Source organism: Myxine glutinosa, chromosome 3 (assembly GCF_964187855.1).
Source record: "Myxine glutinosa chromosome 3, kmMyxGlut1.1, whole genome shotgun sequence".
Taxonomy (NCBI): Eukaryota; Metazoa; Chordata; class Myxini; order Myxiniformes; family Myxinidae; genus Myxine; species Myxine glutinosa.
This window is the reverse complement of record NC_136263.1, coordinates 37,662,191-37,683,544: the sequence shown is the minus strand read 5'-3', so window position 1 is coordinate 37,683,544 and position 21,354 is coordinate 37,662,191. Positions and strand designations below refer to the sequence as shown.

At 47.3% G+C, this 21,354-nt stretch overlaps 1 protein-coding gene across 1 annotated transcript in view; it reads left to right on the top strand.

The window, feature by feature from the left end:
• Positions 1-20,774, top strand: part of RBP4 (retinol binding protein 4) — a 106,049-nt gene extending 85,275 nt beyond the window's left edge. The window contains exons 3-6 of the mRNA XM_078773900.1: positions 3,853-3,989; positions 15,874-15,980; positions 16,166-16,378; positions 20,336-20,774. Of these exons, the coding sequence (XP_078630026.1) occupies positions 3,853-3,989; positions 15,874-15,980; positions 16,166-16,378; positions 20,336-20,388 (510 nt within the window). The 3' untranslated portion in view covers positions 20,389-20,774. The remainder of the gene's footprint in view (positions 1-3,852; positions 3,990-15,873; positions 15,981-16,165; positions 16,379-20,335) is intronic.
• The last annotated feature ends 580 nt before the right edge of the window (positions 20,775-21,354 follow it).

Genomic DNA, 21,354 nt, shown 5'->3' with positions numbered 1-21,354 from the left:
ACAATGAAGAATTCATAGTGGATTATATGATGGTGAGCTGCCCAGGCCCTGATGCAGCAAAGCTGCCCCAAACCATAATATTTCCAGCAACATGCTTTACAGTTGGTATCAGGTTCTTGTGGTCAAATGCTGTCTTTGGTTTTCACCAAACATGTCTTCTGGTACTGTGGCCAAATAGCTCTACCTTTGACTCATCTGTCCAGAGCGCATTGTTCCAGAAGTGCTGGTCTTTGCCTTGGTGTTCATTGGCCAACTTTAGTCTTGCCCTGATGTTCTTTCTGGACAGCAAAGGTTTCCTCATGGCACACCTCCCATGTAGATCAAATTTATGCAGCCTCTTTCTTATGGTAGACTCATGCACTTTGACATCAACAGTGGCAAGAGTTACCTGTAGGTCCCGTGATGACATTCTGGGGTACTTAGAGACTTCTTTCAGCATCTTGCGGTCTGCTCTCCGGCTGAATTTGCTGGGGCGGCCTGGCCTGAACAAGTTGGCAGTTGTTTGGAATCTTCTCCACTTGTAGATGATCTTTCGGACAGTCTAATGATTGATTTCAAATTGTTTGGAGATCTTTTTAAATCCCTTCCCAGACTCGTATGCATCTATAACCTTTTTCTAAAGGCCTCAGAGAGCTCTTTTGATCTGGGCATGATGATGCCACACGCTTCAAGAACAAAGAGCAAACCAAACTAAATGTATGAGGTTTAAATAAGACAAGTTCCTCCAAGATCCTCTCTAACGATGTTCTAATCATTTGCACATGAGCTGATGCACTTGATTCGAATTTTAGGTATTTGAAGTAGTGATAAATGTAGGGATGTACTTACTTTTTCCACACGCAAAATTTGCATTTATGTTTATTTAAATTATAGAATGGACTACAAAATGTAAATGTTTCATGATATTTGTTATATTATATCACCTTTATCTATCAATATTGTTGAAATGAAGATCAAATAGCTGTATGTTGAAATATGTTGAAAAAGTCAAAACTTTACATGGGGTGTACTTACTTTTTCACATGACTGTAAGTATAAGTGATAAGATAAATATAGGTGATAAGATAAAAAGGGGGGTGAGGGATTTTAACGGGCTACCGTGGCCTTTTTTACTAGTATATAAATGATAGAACCAAGCATTAACCAAACTAAAGAGTGGAGGTATTTCCAGCCTTGGTATACAAATGGAAAACATGATGAATGTGAGAAATATCAAATAAGTATTATTGAAGAAATAACAGGGGTAAGAGTAGGTAAAACAAATAAGCGAATAAATTTAAATACGAATAAGTTAAAGTCTCTAAGAGGCAACATCCTTGAGTGGACTGAAAACGTTAATGGTTGCCAAGAGATTGAGGGGAAAATAATTTACTATAATCTCAAAATGGTATGTGGTTCGGGAGGTGGTCAGACGAGGTCATTTAGAGAAGTTTATCATTTCATATCAGCTCAACGACGATACCTAAACCGAGAGTTAAATTCTAATATAACATTTGTCAATATTCTAGATGGTGATTGTTCTTCTAAGAGAATTAAGTTATTACCAAAAAATGAAGCACAAATATTCGTTGGGTCTCTGTACGAGTATAATGAAAAATGGGGGGAGTTAATAAGTTAATTGCAGGGAGAAAAGGGTGTAATTTTTCAAGATAGGTGCTTTGAGTCAATAAGTTTCCATACTTTCCCCATTGGCTTCAATGTTAAATTTGAGGTGAGCTGGAACCTATGAGTAGTAGTTAGGTCGATTGAGGATTTAATATTTGGAAATAGGTTGTCCTAAAAGAGGGTGAAATCTGGTTGAAAATCCAGTTATTAATTTTTTTTTTAGCTCTTTCCCCATTGACCTCAATTTTACATTCTATGTGTTTTCGTAGTTGGTAAATTAGCTTCGTAAAAAGTGGACGCAATTTTTTGAGAGAAAAGGGGGTGTAATATTATGAGAGAGGAGGTGTGAGTCAATAAGTTTTTCCCTTTTTCCCCATTCACTTCAATGTTAAATTTAATGTGCCTCAGAACCCAAGCCAAGTTATTTAAATGGGGAAAACTCAATAAAGATCATCACCAGGTCATCCAGGTATGGAGTTTAAGCCAGTTTAATCCCACCCGCGGAAAGGTTTTTGTGCTAAAACAAATATGGCGGCCATACCACGTGACCGATGACGTCATAATTATTATTAAAAATTATCCAGGTGGAGTTGCACCAGAAGGGGCGCAATTTTTTGGGTCAAAAATTTCCTGTCAATCAGACCAACAGTTGCAGAGAAAATCATATTTATTCTGTGCGGACAAACAGACAAACAGACTCAAATGCAATACCCCCTCCTTAGGCGAGAGTAAAAAGGGGCGCAATTTCATGAGAGAAAAAGGGGTTGTAATTTTATGAGAGAGGGAGGTGTGAGTCAATAAGTTTCCTTAATTTTCCCCATTGACTTCAATGTTAAATTTAATGTGCCCCAGAACCCCCCTTTCCTCCCTACTCATATGCTAAGGCACACGAGCTCGGCTCATTTTGTACTATTACTGGTACATGCCATACTTTCTATATTTCGGCCATATTCTCTATTGTTCTGTGGAATGGCCCCCAGCACTCTGCCTTTTAAATAATGCTCTGCATTTGGTGGAGCGCATACTTCCGCTAAGCTGAACGGTTTACGTTTTGTATCCTAATCCCACTGATAGGCCAGATCTGTATCTGGACCAGAGCCAAAATCTAATGAAGTTGTCCTTGTCACCTACCCAACTCATCCACCAAGTTTCATCCGCAACCATCCATAACATTTTGAGATACTATGCGAACAGCCAAACAAACAAACAGGGGTGACAACATAGCCGAACACATTAGGCATGTACGTCTCTGCTGATTATACACTGCCCGAATTTGTTGCATCAGATTTCCATTGGCTTTGTTTGGGTTGAGTGGTATTCACGATGAGGAACCCCGAAAAATCTAATCATATGTCAAATAATAGTAATGTTTAATCAAGCCTGTCAGGACGCACAGTACATCTGATCAGAATGCACGGTAATCAGGCATTACATTACATAATCAAGTGTTACGTTACACATACATTACATAATCAAGTGTTACGTTACACAAATATACTATAAATGGAAAGGGTGTGTGTGTGTGTTTGCGAGGCATGCTTTTTGTGGAGTTCTACTGGGACTTTCTGATGTGAAATGTGATACACTGAAATGATTGTTATGATCTCCTGAGTTGGTTAGACTAAATAACGACAAACAATCCAGAAGAATTCCCATGTTTCTAAACGTGCACCATGTTAAGGTGTATAGAGCAGTTTAATAGGTCCTTCCATGGCATGGCATTACAATTACAAACTAAATAACAAAAACAATGATAACATTGTAACAAAGCATAAATTAATTAATACTAATAATATGAACAATAATAATAATAGTATCATTTGGCAATAATAACATGGCAACATGGCGCCTTGAAACCACGTGACCTGTGATTAGCCAATCACATCATTCCATGGAGAGAACAATAGATGGCCCGACTCTTTTTATAAACGGCACTGCCACCAACTAATGCTAGCATATGGGTCCTCAGATTAACCTCTATCCCAGAGACAACACACGTTGATACAACACTACCTGAGAAGTAGCCGTTTGACGGTTCTTATAGGTGAGTCGAGAATTAAACACAGGTGAAACAGCTCAGAGGCAAGTGCACTCACTATCCCTGCACCATACATAGTGAGCTAGTTTAATCACCTAAAACTTGCATCCCGATACCTCCCCCCCCCCCTCCCCTCCTTTATCCTGTACACCACCCTCCCTCTATGGCTGCATTGTCAAAATGACACAAGCTTCTGTGTGATGCTGCAGTTTTCCGGTCTCTGGTTTGCCATATCCAAGAAGGATCCCGAAGGTGTTTTTCTGCAAGACAATATAAAAGCAGTATTTACCGTCGATGACAACGGAACAATGCAAGCCACTGCTTATGGACGTGTGAAGATCTTTGGGTACTATGAAACATGATACACAATGTCCCCACTGGGGGAAATTCATGTGTTGTACCTAATTCTCATTCTAAACATCCCGTTAATGCATTTTAATGATGCTCTTCACTTTTGTAAAAACAATGTATATGAAATAATAGTGTTTGGCTGTTTGTCAACTTCAGTTGAGCTGAATGAGGTCATATGGATCTTGCGGAATCTTGATTCAAACGACTTCATGGACACAGATAATTTTTCTAGCCTATATTTGGCCATCTAATACTTCATTTTGGTAGATTATGTATTATGGGTATTAACATTTAGACTAAATACATTCAGAGGTGTAGTCCAGTCAAATTAGTCAATTTAGAAGCGTAACCCACCACTAATTGGAAAAGATTGTTTCTCTGTTGGATTCTCCTCTGATACACCCCAGGAATACCATATCAAAAATAGAGATGAATGGGAGGGGTGGAAGGGGTCTAAATATGCTAATTTATGTTAATTAGGTTCAAACATCAAAGGAACAAGCAAAACAAGAAGAAATCTTGCATTTGTCTCAAGAATAATCAATTTAATGCTACCCAACTTCATCAATAGTGTTGTTAGAAATGATAGAAACTCAAATTAGGTACCTACTTGGATTATTACCCGATTATGTAATCATAATTATACTAATTAAGTGTCGCCATTCATGAAAAACCGTCTTTTTCTATTATAGTCAGTGCATGTTTTAGGTATGCCTATTTTGTCCTGTTTGGCATCCCATTGATTTCTCCTCCAAACAGCAGTGCCATCTATACTGAAATCCAGGTAATTAAAAGATTAAAACAAAGGGAGCTTCCTCCATACTGTTTTGATTGGAATCATGAATCTTGATTGTTTCTTCCTTGTCATTCTGATTTGATCAAGAAATTACGAGTAAAAATGAATGTTGGTACTTTGTAGCATGTACAGGTGAGTTTTTAGGAACTTTAAAAAAGTCACCTTGGTAAAGCCTAATGCATGCCTGCATGTGCTGACATTCCTTCCTATGTGATGCCATTTGGGCATTTACGGCAATAATTGGTGAGGTTTCTGTCAAGTATGCTGATAGTTTACTTTCATTACTGGTATTGTGATGATCCTCAGCCATCAATTTGGACGTCTGAAATGTATTCAGCAGATGTAGCTCATTGCATTGTGACACCAGAACTTAATTACTTATCATACCGGTACTTAATCTATTTTTCAGGAATTTGCTGCATAGCAGAAATGGAGGAGTGTGTCATATGCCGTAAAAGCCTCGCTGCAGGTGGGGAGACGGTTACTCTTCGACCAAAAGGAAGTGAAGGCATCAATGGTGCGAGTGGAAAGCGGGGCAGTGACATTAGAACTAAAGAGGGACAACATGTTCACGTTGCGTGCCGTTTAGATTTCACTAATAATAATGCGATAGCAAAAGGGACTTGAAAAAGTCATGTGCACCAGCAGAAGGAACCGTTTCGTCAGCTTTACGTTCTTCAACACCAAAGTTCAATTTTAAAGAACATTGTTTTTTTTGTGGCAAGCCTGCAAAATATGGCGGGCGTAAGTGGGCGTTTGATGTGATACCTGTAAAAACTACAGCTATGCAAAATACAATCGCAACAATTTGCAAACAAAGGGGATATGCTTGGGCTGAAACTGTAGCAGGTACATTGGAGTATGTCCGAGATTTACATGCTGCAGACGCCGTTTATCACCAACAATGCAACTTGAACTTTAGGAAGGAGGAAGGAAAAGTCCCAAGAAACTTTAGTGATCCTGATGAATCTCAATCCACAAAGCGTGGAAGACGAGCTAAATCAGAGACACAAGAAGCGTTTCTACAGGTTTGCAGCTTTGTGCAGGAGAATGATGATGAACAAATAACTATCGGTGCCTTGATAGAAAAAATGGATGAGTTCTTAAAGGGAACTGAGTGTTCAGCGTATGGCTTTACTCATATGAAAACAAAGCTGAAAGAACATTTTGGGGACGAAATAGCGATTGCTGAATTGGACGGGAAACCAAATGTAGTGACTGCGGAAAACTGCGGCAGCTATTCTGTACAACTTCTATGACCAAAATAAGAATGCAGATTTTAAGGCCGAAGCAGTTCGTTTAGTTGAAACAGCTGCCAAACTGATACGAAATGACAGAGTGCGTGGAAGTTTCCAATACATACTTTCCATCAACTGATCAGATGAAGTCTATGGAAAAAGCTCTGCAGTATTTGCCATCCCTGCTTGCCACATTTTTGAGAATCGTATTTACAGGAAAAGACATACACAAGAAAATTGCTTTGATAGGGCAGGAAATGATGGCTGCAACTCGTCCCCGAGTTTTCCCCGAGACTCTGAAATGCACTTGTCGGAGGCACGGTCTTGAATGCACATTTGCTTGTGGTGAGTGCAAAGGTACAAGTTGCACTAATTCAATGGACCCACAAGTTATTGAGGCTGAAATTGATGACTGAACGACCACACACCTAAACTACAGCTTCTAGGGAAGCAGAACTCAACTGAACTGACTGGACAACTTTAAAGTAGGTCAGTTGTCTGTACTAGATTTGACTTAAGATAGCAACCTACCTTGTGTGGTAAGAGTCTCACACACCAAGTTTGATCAAAATCCATAAATATTTGTGGACGTTAAAGTCTTAACGTCGTTTCGGAGCTGAAAACAATATGGCGGCCTATGGCGGCCATTTTGTGACGGATCGGGTTGGAATGCAATAGCAACCTACCTTGTGTGGTAAGGGTTAAACATTCTAAGTTTGATCAAAATCTGTTAAAATTTGTGGACGCTAGAGTGTTAACATCGTTTTCATGACCAAAAACAAAATGGTCGCCTAAGTCCGCCATTTTTCAACGGATCGGGCTGAAATGTAATACCAACCTGGTCCTTGGGGTAAGGATGCTGCATGTCAAGTTTGATCAGAATCAGTTGATATTTGTGGACGCTGGAGTGTTAACGTCGAAAAGTTAACGGACGACAGACGACAGACGACGACGACGAGGACGACGACGACAGACGACGGGCGCCGGAGGGTTCAGGATGTGATCCGTCCAGTTGAGTTAACAAGTGTTTTAGAGACTTACATGTAGGTTTGTCTCCTCTATTTGTCTTACCCGGTATGAGCAATTACCTTTTATTGAAATATGTTTCTTGGTAAGGGCCTTATTTGCATAATTTGGATAACTTGCATAATAATAATAATAACTTCATGAAGTTCTGGCCCGTACCATTGAACACCTTGACCATGAAAACCCAGGTTGTGACACCATTCTTATAATTTCTGGTTCACTATTTCAAAAGAAGGTTTTTCATAAATGGCGACACTTAATTAGCATAATTATGATTACATAAAATTTAAAAAAAGGTCTAATTATTATGATTCTAACTTGGATTCTTGACTAATGGAACTTGGATAATGGAAGACTTAGATTCTAACTTGGTCTAAATCCTAACTTGGATTATTACCTGATTATGTAATCATAATTAGCATAATTATGATTACATAATCAGGTAATAATCCAAGTAGGTACCTAATTTGAGTTTCTATCATTTCTAACAACACTATTGATGAAGTTGGGTAGCATTAAATTGATTATTCTTGAGACAAATGCAAGATTTCTCCTTGTTTAGCTTGTTCCTTTGATGTTCGGACCTAATTAACATAAATTTGCATATTTAGACCCCTTCCACCCTTCCCATTCATCTCTATTTTTGATAGGGTATTCCTGGGGTATATCAGAGGAGAATCCAACAGAGAAACAACCTTTTCTAATTAGTGGTGGGTCAAGGCACCATTTGACTGGACTAATAGTCCATCACATTCAAGACGGGCTGGATTAAAGAAAACCCTTAAAGCATTCCACATTGTTTTCATACAAGTCGATGCCCATAGAAGTAGAACGACAGATAACAGGGGTTTTGACACCTTTTTCTTCCATATTATTTTCAATTACGTCAATCACTTTTTTCTTTCTTTTTTCTTTTTTGTATACAAGATCGAGGCTCGTGTAAGAGCTAACATTAATCACAAAAAGGCAAACGGACACTCAAAACATACAATAAAGGGAGCGGGAGACAAGATGGGGGGAGAGAGAGGGAAGCACACAAGTACAACATTTGAGAGCAGGGACATCGGGAGATCTGTGGGAGGGACTTTGTTACTTTGTTATGAAAAGTATCTGCAAACCCACATTGGTGTGAAAATAATTACAAAGACTAACCCGTAAGTATGTTTCACAGTAATTATTACTAGATTTCAAAGGTCATAAAATAGAGATAGGGTTAAGGTTAGAGTATGGCTGTAAATCTAAGTAGCAATATTAAAAACAGAACAATAAAAGTTCGTATTCCTGATGAGGTTTTACGACATCGATCAAAGTACGTAGATCAAAATGTGGTGAAACATAAGATGTTGAGCCTTTTTATGGCAGATACATAAAGTGATTCCCTTCTTGGAAATCAGGTTTATTTGTTCTCTGGCCATTTTATCAGTGCTCTTATCCAACTCCTTTTATTTCTTTCTACAATGATCATGAATGAGTCTAGCCAGAATGTAGCATTTCAGGCACTTGCTTATGTATTTCTGATACATTAATTTTGATGCACCATACTCTACAGAGCATTGGTGCTGCCAAAACAACTTCTTGGTGAGGGTTAGGTGGTTTTCCATTGAGTTTTCACCGTTGTATCTGCATACTCTATCCATCAAACGCTGAGCACCAAGCAAGGAAGCAGCACATACCATTTATTTATTTTTTATAAGTCTTTGGTATGACTTGGCCGTGGTTTGAACCGCAGACGTCCTAAACTCAAAGCGGATGATCTAACCATTATTATAAACGAGTAAAAAGTGTGTAAAAAAATGAGGTGTTGCAAGCTTATTTGATGGTGCAGCCTCGTGAGCGTGTCAAGGTCTGAAGCCTCGGCCTAGTGTCAGGTGTGCTTATATCTTTATTTATTAGACATCATACGGATGTAAATGAACACTCGTTTTACTCTCCATGCGTTGCACATCACGTGCAGCGAAGTTCATCTCCCTGTGGCTTTTATTTCTTATTTTTAAAAAAATGCTTCGGTAGACCGCCGTTGAGGCTTGGTTTGCAAGCCACCGTCTACAATTCCAATAGAAGAGACATAATTACTCTTTAATGGAAAATGTTTTTCGAGTTTGTTTTATTCTCAAAAATAGACCGTAGTGAACACACATTCGTATTAAAAGATTGGCTTTTAAAACCTACCCTTACGAAGAGGGACAGACATCTGTACAAACATACAAACTGACATTGTGTTTTATATGGAAGATATTGAAGGAGCTGCGCTCCAACGCGAGTCGAAAGAAGTGACGCGACCAAAGACGGAATTCGTCCGAGTTGCTTTATTGAAACAAAACAGCTCAGGTATTCTGACAAAAGCCCGTTTATCGGGCAGCAATATATATACACATTTATGTCGGGAAGTTTGCCCGGCAAAAGCTATACCGGGCATGCCCGGGTGTCAAGGGCGAGCCTTGGAAAGGCGAGTCTGGACCTGCCCGGGCGTGTTTGGCTGCGGCCTGGCAAGTCGAGGCTGGGCGTGCCCGGGCGCTCTGGACGAGCACTGGAAAGGCGAGAGCGGGCATGCCCGGACGCTCTGGGCGAGCTCTGGAAAGGCGATAGCGGGCATGCCCGGACGCTCTGGGCGAGCCCTGGAAAGGCGATAGCGGGCATGCCCGGACGCTCTGGGCGAGCCCTGGAAAGGCGATAGCGGGCATGCCCGGACGCTCTGGGCGAGCCCTGGAAAGGCGAGAGCGGGCGTGCCCGGGAGGTTCGGGCGTGCCCGGGAACAGTGAGTCCGGGCATGCCCGGGAGAGGTGCGTCTGGCCGTGTTCTGGCCGGTGCAAGGCGATTGTGTGCATCCAGCGGTAACCGCTACACACGCCCCTCCAGAATCGACCTGCACCGGCAGGGTCAATTTAAGGGGGGTCTGGATGACCCGGCCGAAGCGACCCCTGGAGTGTCGTGGGGAGGGGTCCGACGTGGTGGTGGGTGGTCGAGCGGGGGGAACTGTGGACGGGGGGCGGCCTCGCCGCGGAGGAAGGGCCAACCGTGGTGGTCGGTCGACGTCCATGTGCGCCGGTTTGAGGCGGTCCACAGAGATCCGGTCCGACCGGCCGCCAACGTCGACGACAAAGGACTTGTCGCCCCGTCGCAGGACCCGGAAGGGCCCGTCGTACGGCGGCCGGAGTGGCCCCCGGTGCGCGTCATGACGCACAAAGATGTACTCCGCTGTGCAAAGCGCCGGGGGGACGTAGGACTGGGGGCCACCGTGGCAGGACGTTGGCACGGGGGCAAATCGGCGGGCAGCCTCCTGGAGGTCCGAGCGCTGGTGTGCGGCGGACCAGGGACTGGTAGCGTCGGGCACGAACTCGCCCGGGACGCGGAGCGGCTGGCCATAGACGAGCTCGGCGGCGGACGTCCGGAGGTCCTCCTTGGGGGCCATGCGGAGGCCCAAAAGGACCCACGGCAGCCGGTCGGTCCAACCGTCGTCCTGAAGGCCGGCCATGAGTGCGGCCTTCATGGAGCGGTGAAACCGCTCGCACAACTCGTTGGCTTGGGGGTGGTAGGCCGTGGTGCGGTGCAGCGTGACCCCCAACGAGCGGGCGACCGCGCCCCAAAGTTCGGACGTGAACTGTGGGCCGCGGTCGGACGAGATGTCCGCCGGTGCGCCGAAGCGCGCGACCCAGGTGGTGATGAACGCCTGCGCCACGTCGGCGGTGGTGGTGGAGGTGAGGGGCACGGCCTCCGGCCACCTGGTGGTCCTGTCCACCATGGTGAGCAGGTGGGTGAACCCCCGCGATGGGGGCAGGGGACCCACCAGGTCCACGTGGACGTGGTCGAAACGCCGTGCAGGCATGGTGAAAGGTGCCAGAGGGGCCTGGGTGTGGCGGTGGACCTTGGCCCGCTGGCAGGCCGTGCAGGCGTTGGCCCAGTCGCGGACGTTCCGTCGAAGTCCGTGCCAGACGAAACGTGCCGACACCAGCTTCTGAGAAGCTTTCCGGCCCGGGTGAGAAAGGCCGTGGATGGAGGCGAAGATGCGGCGCTGCCAGGAAATGGGCACGATGGGGCGAGGCTGGCCCTGGGAGACGTCGCAGAGCAGGACGGTGCCCGCGAAGGGGATGTCGGCCAGGCGGAGGCCCGTGTCCGCCGCCCGGAGGGCCTGCACCGAGGCGTCGGTGGTCTGGTCGGCCGCCATGAGCGCGAAGTCCACGCCGAGGTGGACCGCGTTCGCGCTGGCCCGAGAAAGACAGTCGGCCACAGCGTTGTCTTTGCCGGCGACGTGCCGGATGTCCGTGGTGAATTCCGATACGGCGGAGAGGTGGCGCTGCTGGCGGGCCGACCACGGCTCCGTGACTTTGGCCATTGCGTAGACCAACGGCTTGTGGTCGACGAAAGCCGTAAACGGGCGGCCCTCCAGGAGGTGTCGGAAATGGCGAACGGCCAGGAATAGACCGAGCAGCTCGCGGTCGAACGTGCTGTATTTTAACTCGTTCGGCCGGAGCTGCCAGCTGAAAAAAGCGAGTGGCTGCCAAACCCCGTCCACCCATTGTTCATGGACGGCGCCCACCGCGTAGTTGGAGGCGTCCGTAGTGAGGGCGATGGGCGCGTTGAGCACCGGGTGAGCCAGCAGCGTTGCGTCGGCGAGGGCCCGTTTTGCGCTTGCGAAGGCCGCGTCCATGGCCGCGGACCAAATTATGTCATGCTTGGCCGGCTTGCCCCGGAGGGCCTCGTAAAGGGGCCGCATGAGCTGAGCAGCGTGGGGCACGAATCGGTGATAAAAATTCACCATGCCGAGGAACTCTTGTAGGGCTTTGATGGAACGGGGACGCGGGAACGTGGTGATGGCCTCGACCTTGGTCGGCAGCGGCACGGCCCTGGTCTTGGTGATGCGGTGGCCCAAAAAGTCAACGGTCGTCGTGCCGAAGTGGCATTTGGCCGGGTTGACAATTAAGCCGTGCTCGCTGAGGCGACCGAACAGTGTTCGGAGGTGGAGGAGGTGCTCGGCGCGGGACGTGCTGGCGACGAGGATGTCGTCCAGATAGACGAAAAGAAATGGCAGGTCGCGCAGCACGCCGTCCATTAAGCGCTGGAACGCCTGGGCCGCGTTCTTGAGGCCAAACGGCATCCTCAAAAATTCGAACAGGCCGAACGGCGTGATGACGGCCGTCTTCGGGACGTCGGCCGCCCGGACAGGTACCTGGTGGTATCCCCGTATCAGGTCAATTTTGGAAAATATGACCCGTCCCGCCAAACGGGCGGAAAAGTCCTGGATGTGCGGGATCGGGTACCTGTCGGGGGTGGTAGAGTCGTTGAGGCGGCGGTAGTCGCCACACGGGCGCCATCCGCCCCCCGGCTTTGGCACAATGTGCAATGGTGAGGCCCACACGCTATTGGAGCGCCGCACGATGCCGAGGTGCTCCAACGCGTCGAACTCGGCCTTTGCCACGGCGAGCTTGGCCGGGTCGAGGCGGCGGGCCCTGGCGTAGACCGGCGGGCCCGTAGTGGGTATGTGGTGCTCGATCCCATGCCGCACTGCGACGGCCGAAAACGTCGGCCGTGTGAGGGCCGGGAATTCCGCGAGCAGGCGAGCAAACTCGTTCGCCGTCGGGAGGGCGCATGCCAGTTCGGTCGGCGCGGAGCTGCTCATCGTGCACGCCAGGGAGCTGAAGGTCTCGGCGTTGACAAGGCGACGACGTTTGACGTCGACCAGCAGCCCGTGCGCGCAGAGGAAGTCGGCGCCCAGCAAAGCCATGGGGACGCAGGCGGTCACAAAGGTCCACTGAAAGCGCTGGCTGCCGAAGCAGAGGGTAACGTTGCGCGGGCCGAAAGTGCGTATGGCCGAGCCATTAGCAGCGACCAAAGAGGGGCCGCAAACGGCGTCCGCCTGTCCTGCTCGGAGGCGGGTATGACGCTCAGTTGGGCGCCGGTGTCACAAAGGAAACGCCGCCCGGACGCTTTGTCCCGAATAAAAAGCAAGTTGCCCGAGTGGCCGGCGCTCATGGCTGGGAATGAACGCCGGCCCGGCCGTTTCCCGACTTGCCGAAAGTGCACGGGGGTCGGCACGTCCGAGCCTTGTGTCCGAACCTGGCGTGGTAATAACACCACGCCTGGTCAGGTGGAGGCCCCGGCCGTCGTGTCGGAAGCGGTCGGTGCGGCGTGGCGGCCGCCAGTTTCACCGGCAGTTCGGCCTCCAACCGCGCAGGGCGCTCGGGCGTCGTGGGCGTCGCCTCGGACGGCGGCAGGCTCCAGGTAGCCGCGCCGATGTGTTGGCCCGCCGAGGAGATCTTATCGGCTTCCCTGGCGAGGGCGCGGGGATCGGTGATCGACGTGCCAGCCAGGGCGAGGCGTACCGGGTGAGGCAGCTGGCGAAGGAACAACTCGCGGAACAGAAAATCCAGAGAGTGCTCACCGAGCAACGAGAGCATATAGTCCATGCGCTCGGACGGGCGCGTGTCGCCGAGCTCGGGCAGGTCGAGCAGGCGCCGTGCGCGTGCCGCCGGTGAGAGGGCGAAAGCGTCGAGGAGGAGCATCTTCAGCGCGTCATACTTGTCGGCAGCCGGCGGGTGCTCGAGGAGGCTCAGGGCGCGGGCCGCGGTGGCGGAACCGAGCGCTGCCACGACGTGGTGGAAGCGGGTGTCGTCCGCGGTGATGCCTCGCAGGGCAAACTGGGAGTCCGCCTGGGCGAACCAAACAGCCGCGTGAGCCTCCCAGAAGGTAGGCAGTTTAAGAGTCACTGCCGTGTCCATGTCGGTAGGTCACCAGTGAAGGAGCTGCGCTCCAACGCGAGTCGAAAGAAGTGACGCGACCAAAGACGGAATTCGTCCGAGTTGCTTTATTGAAACAAAACAGCTCAGGTATTCTGACAAAAGCCCGTTTATCGGGCAGCAATATATATACACATTTATGTCGGGAAGTTTGCCCGGCAAAAGCTATACCGGGCATGCCCGGGTGTCAAGGGCGAGCCTTGGAAAGGCGAGTCTGGACCTGCCCGGGCGTGTTTGGCTGCGGCCTGGCAAGTCGAGGCTGGGCGTGCCCGGGCGCTCTGGACGAGCACTGGAAAGGCGAGAGCGGGCATGCCCGGACGCTCTGGGCGAGCCCTGGAAAGGCGATAGCGGGGGCATGCCCGGACGCTCTGGGCGAGCCCTGGAAAGGCGATAGCGGGCATGCCCGGACGCTCTGGGCGAGCCCTGGAAAGGCGAGAGCGGGCATGCCCGGGAAAGACGAGACCGGGCGTGCCCGGGAGGTTCGGGCGTGCCCGGGAACAGTGAGTCCGGGCATGCCCGGGAGAGGCGTGTCTGGCCGTGTTCTGGCCGGCGCAAGGCGATTGTGTGCATCCAGCGGTAACCGCTACAATATCAAAGTACCACACCCAGTGATATAATTATACAGTATATTTTTTTTATTTTTTTTATTTTTCGAAATGAGGTGTTTGAGACGACGGCTAAAAACTCCATTGCCTGCAAGAAGAACTTGATATCTGGGATCACAAAGCGATTGCCATGAGTAAGACTCCCAGGGGTGGCTTACCCTTAGCCCACAATCCAATGATGGCCATACTTGTTTTGGACCACCATATGACCTTCACCTTCAATGTTTAGGGAGTGTAAATAAAGAAAATGTGTCCCCATCTACTATCTTCTATATAACCCTATTTGTGAACGTCTGTTTGTTCAGTTGTGCCTCATGTACAGCCTAAGGAAGTGACTTAGAGAGGGAAGAGGCGGTCCATGGTGGGTAACATTTCTTTCACGACAAAAAACATGGGCGCATGATATTTAGACTAGGGGCGTGGCAGCGGGGCGTCCCCAAGGGGCGTGGCTTCCTCCGACTATAAAAAGCCCACTACACACACGTGACTGACTATTTGTTTTCCGGGCAACGCCGGGTAACTCTGCTAGTCTATCCATAAAACTCAATATCATGAAAATCGGAGAACAATTATTCAAGTTATGATCAAGTTTTTTGTTAATTAGGTAAAAATACAATAAAAGTAGGTCAAGCACATAAATCAAATGAGGTCCACAACTTCAATGCAAGTCCACTTTATGATGCAAGAACATCTTGGAAAACCAAGCAGTCTTTGGCAAAATTGAGTGATAACACAAAATGCATTATTCTTTTCAGACCACCACCTTGAGCTTTAACCCAGAGGAGTATTATGTAAACTAACATTAAATGCGCCTTGCTCTGGGCTACTAGAGGGAAATTTCGTTCTGATCAGACATACCTCAGTCGAGTTTTCGTGGAAAATGTTAAAATGTCGATTATTAGGTCATGACCTTATCTTCTTGCATGTTAAGTTTCACCACTTGGGGAGTTCAAATAAAGGCGTTAAGAGTTCGACATAAATGTGGCAAAAAATGCAAAAAAAATAATTTTGCGCAAAGAAATGTCACTGGTTTTCCAGATCCAATTTTGAAAAATGTTTTTAAAATATTAACTAATATTGCAACAAACATTTTCAGTTTACGTTTTGTCGAGGAAACCAATTCCGACCTTAAGAAGATTCGGTAGCTTCTTTTAGCCTTTTCTCTTGGGTACTTTTCCACGTATCTTTCAGAAGCTCGGTGCGCCATTTCAAGTAACAATCCTTATCTCGGACACAATACATTTTATTTTACCCCAAACTTCTTATTTTACCCCGATAACTCGATAAACAACTCATTACCATTTCCATTTAACAACTCACTCTTCTTCACTCCACTCCACACTCCACAAAGCTGCCCCTACCCTGTAGCTTAAAATTACTGGCATTGAAAACTGGACAGGTACTGCAAGCACTGTAGTTGCCTAATAGGATTGTGGGTACTAGGATGCATAGGAAAGTCTTACCTGCTTACATTTTTTGGCAGGACTTGGCTTACATGCGCTGAAATGTTTGGAAAATTTATCGACACCGACCATCCATCCATTTTCCGAATGAAATACTGGGGCGTCTTCCAGTACCTGCAAAGGGGTAGTAAGTAGGCCCCGATTCCTATTACATTGTGTTGTTCGTGTAAAGCTGTTCAGAATATATAATTCTTCTGTTTTAATTATTATTGGCATTTGTTTGACTATTTGTAGAAAAATGGAAATGGACTTAATGGTGGTTTAAACCTGAATAGTGACTGAAGGCCAACACTGCTTTGTTTCTCGCATTAGAGGATGAATTCTGGGTCATAGACACCGACTACAATAGCTTTGCTGTGACATATAGCTGCCGCAAGCGCAAAGAGGATGGATCCTGCTCCGACAGCTACTCGTTGGTTTTCTCTCGCTCACTGGAAGAGCTCCCACTTGCCACCAAGAGGAGAATCAACTTAGCGCAAAGACGACTCTGTCTTGTCAGTCAGTACTACAGACTCCTAAATAATGGTGAGCTACCTAACGACACCCTTTTTTTTTTTTTTTTTTTGTATACAAGATCGAGGCTCGTGAAAGAGCGAACATTAATCACACAGAAAGACAAACCGACACATAAAACATATAACATCGGGAGCGGTAGACAAGATGGGGAGAGAGGGGGAAGGACACGAACACAACATTTGAGAGCAGGGACATGGAGACATCGAGAGATCTGTGAGAGGGAGAGGGCTTTGGGGGGAGGGGGCATGGGTAGGGGGAGGTGGGAGAGGTATAAAACATATGGACACTGCCAGGACTTCCAAGAAAGAAGTTGGAATTTCAAACAAGGTGGATCTGGGGTGAATTAGCGGGGGTAGAAAAGATCAAGGTTTTGGATGGGGGAAGATAAGAGATGGTGGTGAACAGCTGTTTTAAAGACCTGGAGGGAGGAGTGGGATTGAAGGGAGTGAGGGAGTTTGTTCCAGAGGCGGGAGAAAAGAGGAATGAAAGAGTGAAGGTGAGCAGAGAGCCGAGATTTCGGCAGTTTAACCATCAGAGGGTTGCTGGCAGATCTTGTGCGACCTGTAGGAATATTTGGGGGACAGAGCACAGAGAGAGCTGGGGGTGCAAGGCCGGAGAGGAGTCGGTAGAAGACAGAAAGACCACCTACCTGCCTGCGGTGAGTGAGTGAAAGGCCCTCAGAGATAGCTTCATCGCGGGAGATTCCAATGATTCTGAAAGCTTTGGTTTCAACAGCGTGAAGCCGAGCTAGGTGTGAGGCAGGAGCACCGGCCCAGAGGGCAGAACTTTGATCTGAACCTTGGTTAAAATTTCATTCTAACTGGAGTAAAGAGTCAAGAAATGCAACAGGAAGTAACCTTAATTATTCTAACTTGTAGTAGGCCTAACTAGTTGAGCTCATGGAACTTCCGTGCAACAGATGCGGAGGATTTGAGGTGGGGAAGCACTTTATCAAGAGAATAGACAATTTACCGGTTTTGAAGTAAACTGCATTGCCGAGGAAAAATAAATATTACCTCAGCAATACCTTCACAAGAACAACAACAACAACACGATTTCTTCAGAGAAAGAAGCTGTTGGAGGCCAGAAGGCCAAAAGCCTGAGGCCCATTGTGCTCTGGCCTTCTCAACGCCCGTGACGGCTATCGGCTGCAATCTTTCGATGTACATTTGATAAATCCTTGCTTTACACTGAAGGGAAAACACAAATGGAAGGCATTTTAGGAGTCGCGGAAGGCGAGAGAACGAGGCCATTCATAGGGTTCGAAGATGGTTTATTGTAACAGCAAGATCCAGCACACTAAACTCGAACGGAAGTCGGCACGCTTATATAAGCCAAAAGCCCTCTTCGGAGGGCGTGGCTCCGGCAACCGCGCGTGCGTCACGTCCGCACAACCACAAGTCTAACAGGCCCGTGCACGTGTATTATGCCCAAATAAGGTAATCACCACATGCGGTTACCTGCACATAAGGTAACCGCCACATACGTCCCCCCAGAATGCACTCCATGGGCCTATGCGTAGGCCGAGGCGACCGAGGGGCTGGGCAAGTCCTCGGGGGAGGCTGCCGAGGTTCCTCGCGGGCCTCCCGAGGTTGCAGGTCGCGGGTGCAGTGCCGAGAAGGCTCGAGCGGTGCACGCGAAAAGCGGGTGAGCCAACCGAGGGGCTGGTCAAGGCCTCGGGGGAGGCTGCCGAGGTTCCTCGCGGGCCTCCCGAGGATGCAGGGTCGGAGAAGTAGTTGCGGTTGTAGTTGTAGTTGCACGAGGGTGACGAAGCGGCCGTGCCGCTAACGTCAGTGCGCGCGAAGGTGACGAAACAGCCGTGCCTTCGGAGGGTCTTGGAATAGGTTCGCCCCTCCGGTCGTAGAGGAGGAGCCGAGCGCGGTGCGCGAACCTCATAGTCATGGCCGTCGTCGTTACCGAAACTCCGGCATTTCGAAACCGCGTTCGAAACTGCGCCCGAAGCCGTGCGGGAGAAGCCGGCGTCACCAGCTTAGGTGGCTTCCCTGGCCAGGGCGCGCTTGCTGTGTTCGTTCGCAGCCCCCGAATCCGTTTGGGGACAGTCGGAGGTCACCAGTTTAGGAGTCGCGGAAGGCGAGAGAACGAGGCCATTTGTAGGGTTCGAAGACGGTTTATTGTAACAGCAAGATCCAGCACACTAAACTCGAACGGAAGTCGGCACGCTTATATAAAGCCAAAAGCCCTCTTCGGAGGGCGTGGCTCCGGCAACCGCGCGTGCGTCACGTCCGCACAACCACAAGTCCAACAGGCCCGTGCACGTGTATTATGCCCAAATAAGGTAATCACCACATGCGGTTACCTGCACATAAGGTAACCGCCACAGCATAACGATTGTGAATACTGTATAACGCTTCCGCAGATGGCTTGGGCCAACCTGAGCAGGAATATGGCGGCTGATTCCAGCTGTGCAGCCAAAGGGTGTAAGGCAGTCCTTCGATGGTCTGCGTCCAAACATCCAATCAAAAACCACAGTTCGGCTATTTAGTATGTAGTAATAGTTTGAGCAGTATTTCATTTCATGTGATTAACAGGTCATTCTCGGCCTGTACGGACATAGCTTAATTGGTAGCGTGTTCACCATTGAGACGTCTAGCCTGACGAAGTGCCTAAGTGGGCACTACATCTCAGAGAAAGGCATCCTTAGGATTCGAGTAAAGCCGGCTGTCCCATCTGCATTCATGTTGCGGAGGCATAAATAGCATTTATGTCTATGTAGTTTGTGGGCATTAAACATCCCATGGTATTTCCCTTAATCGAAAATATTAAGTCCTTGTGCACTGGTAGAGTGCCAATCTTCCTGGGCTTACATCGATGTTAAATGGATGTGGACTTTAAGTGTCCATAGAAGATATTTATACAAAAAAATTAACTGATCTTCTTTCATATGCAGCACATGGCTGAGGGTCGTGCCATTTGCTAGGGGTGTGGCAATGCCAGTGGTGCAGTGCCCCATGTGTAGAGTAGGGCAGGAACTTTGGAATTTTGCCAGGGTGTCGACAATACCTCGCTTACTCTTTTGCGAAGAACACCACGGGGTCTTTGACGTCCACCAACTAATGCTGGCAAACGGGACGCCAAATTTAAGGTCCATACGATTGTCGGCACACACATTGATAGCTCTCACTGCTTGCAAAACACCAAGATGACAGTTTATTTCTGGAGGGAGATTTGAACCGCAGGCTTGACAGCTCACAGGAGACATTCCACACCTCAAGGTTGTCGTGCCAGCCAAATAAACTGATGATTCAGTTTGATTAATATTTAGCTCACCTGGAACGGAGTTCCAAAAATCGGGCCCTATGGGGGTCAACAGGGGGTTGCCCCCCAAAATAGGTATTTGCTTTCTTCTCAGAAACTACACACACAATTCCGATTAAACTTGACCACAACCTTGAACACCAGTGATGTACCAAAGTTTGTTCACGGCCTTAAAAAAAATTGGGATCTAGAGTGGTGTACGGGGAGAGGGGAGAGGGGGTTATGCCCCCCAAAATATGTATTTTGTGTTTGTTTGGGTAAAGTCTTATGATTATGTTAGTATGATTCTACATGCTGCCCTGGCTTCTCGCAACCACTGAAATTGGTTTAAAATACCGAGATACTGTTTAAAATACCTTTAGTCTGTCTAGTGTTCTACTAGATGAGCACCCAGGAGTATTGCCCCTATTTTTTGAACAATTAACTGATTAAGGGGCAAATTCATACAAGTTAAGAAACATAATTAGGTTATCAAGCACACCTGTGATGGGTCAAATGTGCTTACATGTGTTAAGTCTCTTTGAAAGCGTCTTAAATTCTCACATTGTGCTTCCTTTGCACGAGAGTTGTTGTTTTTTAATGTATAAATACTGTGCCGTCTTAACTAGAAAGTGTTTGAATTCTAACTCTGTGATTTAGAATGGAAAGCTTTTGATGTCTAACATGGTGCTGCCTGACTATCACTCACAGGTGAATGTGCAGTGAAACCTGAAGTTGATTCTCTGCCCACACCCACTAAATAATGTGGAGCACTAAAGTTTGTTCCTTCGTTCCCTGGCCTGCCCCTCAACCTGAAAGCTTCATGTGATTTGCATCGTAGAGATGGGGAAGAGATTAGTAGATGAAGAATGATGACACAACTTTCATCGTTTGACTCTTGTCTGCCTTGGTGATCTCATTGCACAAATACCTGAAGAATATTGCAACTTTATTATTTTGTAGACTGCCTGTTGAATACCTGTACGGTAAGGATGTTCAACCGCACCTAGCCTTTATCGAATGCAGTAAATCAAAGATCATTTCAGCAGGTGAAGCAACTTAACAGCCCTGGTCTTCTGAGAGACGAATGATCATGTTTGTAATGTTTCTTTGACAGGCATTCCTAATAAAATAAACATTGTTAATAGTACATCTTGTATACATTCATGAAGAACCTCTTTGGTAATCAAATCAAATGAAACTAGAACAATGCGACTGTGTCGCCAATATGCCTCTGCATAATCCCACAACAGGTAGATGCCTTCGTTCACTGTCCTAAAAATAAACAAGTTTGATTTAAATCCCTTCAGCTGTTTCAAAATATCACATTTTCACCAGACATGACAGGTTTCACATCGATCGGTGAAGCAGTTTCAGAGAAGGGATTTTAAAAATATATACATGTTTGCCTGATATACCACTTCACCTATGATGTCATCATTATCATGCTTTTGTTCCCCATTGGGAGTACTTGACAATGTGGTAAGTTTAAAAATTTTACATTCAACGGTTTCCGAGAAATATTTCTTTAATTATTTGCTTTTAATCCAAGATGGCTGCCATACCACGTGACCCAAGACGTGACAATTATCAAAAATATTCTGCATGGGTGTCACTCCTACCCTAAAAGTTCGTCTCGATCGGATATATGGTTGCTGAGAAAAACGAGGTTTAGCCCGGACGGACGGACAACCCGAAAACATAATGACTCCAGCGACTTCGTCGACGGA